We start from the raw sequence: 5,205 nt of genomic DNA, 5'->3' as shown, positions 1-5,205 counted from the left end.
CTGGAGCGTTGTCGTTCTGATCCAGAATGAACACGTTCACTGAGACGTTGCTGCTTAGTGACGGAGTTCCAGAATCTGCGGCAACAACTTGGAACTGGAACGTTTTCAGAGTTTCAAAGTCGAAACCTTTAAGCGCCAAAATATCTCCAGTTTCAGAGTTTATGTTAAGAAATGATGCAACTTTATTTTCATAACCTGAATTCCTTAGAATATGATAGGAAATAAGCGCATTCTCTCCCTCGTCACGATCAGAGGCTCTTACAGAAAACAAAGAGGCCCCTGGGAGGTTATTTTCGGTGATGTAAAAACTATAGGGGCTCACAGAAAACATAGGACTGTTGTCATTAATATCTGATACAAACACGCTTATAGTCTTTTCGGATGTTAAGGCTGGTTCACCTGCGTCTTTAGCGATTATTGTAATATCATATCTTGATTGCTGTTCCCTGTCAAGCTGTGACTTAGTGACAACAGCGAACATGTTATCTTGTATTGATGGGGTTAATGTAAACGGACTGTCTTCGGCTACAAAGCTGATTATTTTGCCATTCAATGCAGAGTCTAAATCAGTAATGCTGATAAGCGCTACGGTTGTTCCTGGTCTAGAGTCCTCTGAAACTGCACTTGACAACGATGCCACTTCTATTTCAGGAGGATTATCGTTTGTATCTCCAATTTTAATGATCACACTTTTATCTGTTCTGAATGGAATGCTTCCCTTGTCAGATGCCTGTATATCAATGTCATAGCTGTCCTGTTCCTCAAAGTCTACACGACCTTTCACAATTATCTCCCCAGTAACAGAATCGATATCAAACAGGTCTCGAATTTTGCCTTTCACATCACTGCCGAAAGAATAAACCACTTCCCCATTGGGACCGTCGTCCTGATCCGTTGCATTAACTTGAATCACTGTTGTGCCAACTGGGGCGTTCTCTTGTAGCACGGTGGAATAGGTGTCTTTAGTGAACACTGGCATATTGTCGTTAACATCTAGAACATCTATGTATATTTCAACTGTGCCTGTCTTTGTGGGATTTCCGCCATCTATTGCAGTCAACACCAATTTATGACTACGTTTGGCCTCTCTGTCAAGCTGCCTCTGTAATTGTAAAATTGGAGTTTTACCATCTCTGCCGCGGTCCTTAATCTCTAAACGAAAATGATCATTCTGACTGATTTTATACTGTTGGACGGAGTTTGTGCCACCATCCGGGTCATGTGCATTTTGCAACTGATATCTTGCCCCTGGCAACGCAGACTCTGAGATCTCTAGCCTCTTTGTTTTCTCTGGAAATGTGGGAGAGTGGTCATTTAAATCTGTTATTTCAACGGTGACATAATGCACTTCTAGTGGGTTTTCGAGAACAGTTTTAAGGTTAATTAAACATACACTGCTCTCCTTACATATTTCCTCCCGGTCTATTTTATGGTTCGCATAAAGGATGCCGTCATTCTCATTTACCTTGAAGAGAGGTTCAGTCGAGCCGGACATAATACGAAATCCCCTCTGCTTCATTAAATTCAGGTCAATTCCCAAATCTTTGGCTATATTTCCAACAAAACTTCCCTCTTTGAGCTCTTCAGCTATAGAGTATCTCAACTGTGCCGAGGCTACTCCGAAAAATGAAAGCCAAACCAAAACGGAGATTAAATTGGCTCGCTGTCGCCATGCCTCCCGTCCTCTTTGTTTCATGTTTTGATGTAAAAGTACAAATCCAAACGCGTCCAACTTTGTCCACTTATCTAGATTTGCGGTCCATCACAGCACGAACTATATTTTTGTCTCCTTAGAATTTATTTTACAAAAAACAGTGACGAAGGACTAATCCAAGGGAGCCAGCTAAATGTTGTAACCAGTCTGAACGTATAGGGGCGGACTCAAGTGTATCTCCTGCGCTGAGACGCTATACGGCTTTATACTGAGAAGGTACTGCCACCCTGTGAATGTGTACAATAATGCATTTCGTCGCGTTACCCTGGTTACTACTAAATGTCACTATTTGTTCAATTGTTTTGAATAAAAAAAGTTCCTCATGTGAGAAAAATCCAATTTCAACCCCATTATTAATGACGATGATAACAAAGGGGGTCCTTGAATTCGTGTGTATGTATATGCAATATAATTATTTACTTACCTCTCCAGATGTCCCTCTCCTGTCAGGGAGGACTAGAGTATTCGCATGGCTGCCCGGGACTATAGTAGATCCTATACTCATTCTGGGTCCTACTAGCATGTACCGTTTGTCTCCAGATCTGTACTGGATGCTGTGACACAGCGTCCCATCATAATTAGTCTCTTGTAGATATTTTGAAGTATATTCTGTGGTTTTGGAGCACTGCATTGCAATTAGCACGATGATACTGATGAGAAAAAGTGTTGAAACTGAGCCCAAAGTTATCATCAGGTAAAAAGTTACATTATTCTCCTCCTCATCCTTTGCGGCACTTTTAACATCAGAAGCAGCAAAAGCCTCTTTGGGCTCCACAACTTTGACAACCACAGTAGCTGTTGCTGAGAGTGAAACGTTCCCATTGTCTTTCACCAGTATGACCAGTTTATGCTCAGCCTCGTCTGTCTCTGTGAATGAGCGAAGTGTTCTGATCTGTCCTGTATAGCGGTCCAAACCAAAGAGACTGTGGTCAGTAACTTCCTGTAGTGAAAACAGTAACCAGCCGTTATATCCTATATCAGCGTCATAGGCTCTGACTTTAGTCACCAAGTGTCCTGCGTTCACATTGCGGGGAATCTCCTCCACACCTTCAGCAGAACCGTTAGAGCTGACTGGATACAGGATGACTGGAGCGTTGTCGTTCTGATCCAGAATGAACACGTTCATTGTGACGTTGCTGCTCAGTGACGGAGTTCCAGAATCTGTGGCAACAACTTGGAACTGGAACGTTTTTAGAGTTTCAAAGTCGAAACTTTTCAGCGCCATAATATCTCCAGTTTCAGAGTTTATGTTAAGGCTAAATGATTGGAGTTTGTTATTCTCTTTTCCAGCTCTCAAAATATGATATAAAATACGAGAATTATCACCTTCGTCGTGGTCTGATGCCTTCACAGAAAACACTGAAACTCCTGGAGAGTTGTTCTCCATAACATAATATGTGTAAGGGCTGGCTAAAAACTCTGGACTGTTATCGTTCACATCTGATACGACAACACTAATGCTTTTTTCAGAAGACAACGAAGGAACACCTGCGTCTTTTGCAACAATTGTAACATCATATATAGACTGCTTTTCTCTATCCAGGGGCGATTTTGTGACTATAGAATACATGTTGTCTTGGGTTGAAGGTGATATTATAAAAGGAACATCTTTACTAAATGAGCAAATCACTTTCCCGTTAGGACCAGAGTCTTTATCAAGAACACTGACTAATGCCACAGTAGTTCCTAGTCTTGCATCCTCTGGTATTGCCCTTGAAAATGATGTAATCTCTATATGAGGGGCGTTATCATTCATATCAACAATATTTACCAACACACTTTTGTCTGTCCTCAAAGGAGCGGATCCTTTATCAGACGCCTGTATATCAATTTCATAACTTTCCTCTACTTCAAAGTCTATCCGATCTTGAACAACAATGTCACCTGTAGTTGGATCTACACGAAACAGTTCACGTATTCTGCTGTTCACATTTTTTCCTAACGAATACGTAATCTCGCCATTAGATCCTTCATCTAAATCAGAAGCATTTACTTTTATAATTGTTGTGCCAATGGGAACATTTTCATCCAAACGTACAGAGTATGTGTCTTCGTTAAATACTGGCACATTGTCATTGACGTCTAAAACGTCAACTGTAATTTCAGCTCTTCCAGACTTACTTGGTTTCCCTCCATCAATAGCTGTGAGAAGCAATTTATGATTGGTCTTTGTTTCCCTATCCAGCGTCTTCAGTAAAACTAAAACCGGTATCTTTCCATCTTTTCCACGATCTTTGACTTCTAAACGAAAATGATCACTAGGACTTAGTTTATATTCCTGGACTGAAAACTGACCAACATCAGGATCGTGTGCTGCTGGCAGCTGGAGGCGCAAACCTGGTAAAACTGACTCCGAAATTTCGAGACGTGACTCTTTCGATGAAAAGGTAGGAGAGTGGTCGTTTACGTCCAACACCTCTACAGTCACGTAATGAATTTCGAGAGGGTTTTCCAGCACAGCTTTTAAATTGACCAAGCACACACTACTCCGCTCACAAACCTTCTCCCTGTCAATTATTCGGTCAACATACAATAATCCGTCGTTCTGGTTTACATGAAAAAAGGACTCGGTTGAACCCTCAACAATGCGACATCCTCTCTCTTTCAATGTGTTCTTCTCCAATCCCAAATCCTTCGCTATATTTCCAACAACAGTTCCTTCTTCAACTTCCTCAGCAATGGAATATCTTAACTGCGCCGAAGCTCTGCTCCACATCAAAATGATTGAAACAATGAAAGCGATCCACCGCCATTTCTCTCTCGATGTTCCACGTCCTTTCTGTTCCATAACTAGAACATAAAAATGTATCGTGATGATTCAGAGTAACGACTCCGTCATCAAAAGAAAAAATAGATGTACCTAAAGGGACACTTTCCAGTGTATAATCAAAACCGCAGATGCTGAATATTCGTTGTGAGAGTACAGGATGCATCCAGCACTGAAATGCGAAAACCCATCCCACAAGGGGAGGAACCATATTTTTGACAAAAGGCTTTTCTTGAATCTCTTTTCTGCTAACATACTGACACCATGTGATCACTTTCCATTGGGTTGTTTCTAAACAAACATAAACATTGTGACGTGTAGCTATTTTAAAACAATAATGGCGATTTCATTAAGAAAGATAAAGTGTACATAATTCGTGCCTTTATAAAAAAAAATCACCGACAGCGGTTTCAGCACTATGGATAGCAATATTATTACTCAGACTCGCCTGTTGAGTAATTTCCAAAACCAAAGAACACATCTCACAAAACAAAGAATGTGTATTCATAGTAATTCCTCAGCTATAAAAAAGTATATATAATATAATAATTAAGAGACATATTTAGAATTAAACGCAAACCAAACTTTGAGCCATGTAAAGCAGCTTACCTCTCCAGATGTCCCTCTCCTGTCAGGGAGGACTAGTGTATTTGCATGGCTGCCCGGGACTATAGTAGATCCTATACTCATTCTGGGTCCTACTAGCATGTACCGTTTGTCTCCA

The 5,205-nt window shown here is 40.9% G+C and overlaps 1 protein-coding gene across 3 annotated transcripts in view; it reads right to left on the bottom strand.

Moving 5' to 3' along the window:
• The window catches only part of LOC117951262 (protocadherin alpha-C2-like), a 125,719-nt gene that overhangs the window by 114,343 nt on the left and 6,171 nt on the right, over window positions 1-5,205 (bottom strand). Inside the window, exon 1 of one of the 3 annotated variants that reach the window (XM_034882884.1) lies at window positions 2,139-4,673. The exons of 1 other annotated variant lie outside the window; for it this stretch is intronic. In XM_034882884.1, the coding sequence (XP_034738775.1) occupies window positions 2,139-4,502 (2,364 nt within the window). In that variant the 5' untranslated portion in view covers window positions 4,503-4,673. Of the gene's footprint in view, window positions 1-2,138; window positions 4,674-5,205 lie in introns of those variants that run through there. One more of the 3 variants, XM_034882882.1, reaches the window with a different exon arrangement.

The sequence above is a fragment of the Etheostoma cragini genome, chromosome 10, assembly GCF_013103735.1.
Source record: "Etheostoma cragini isolate CJK2018 chromosome 10, CSU_Ecrag_1.0, whole genome shotgun sequence".
Taxonomy (NCBI): Eukaryota; Metazoa; Chordata; class Actinopteri; order Perciformes; family Percidae; genus Etheostoma; species Etheostoma cragini.
The sequence above is the reverse complement of the archived record's forward strand: the minus strand, read 5'-3'. Positions and strand labels throughout refer to the sequence as shown.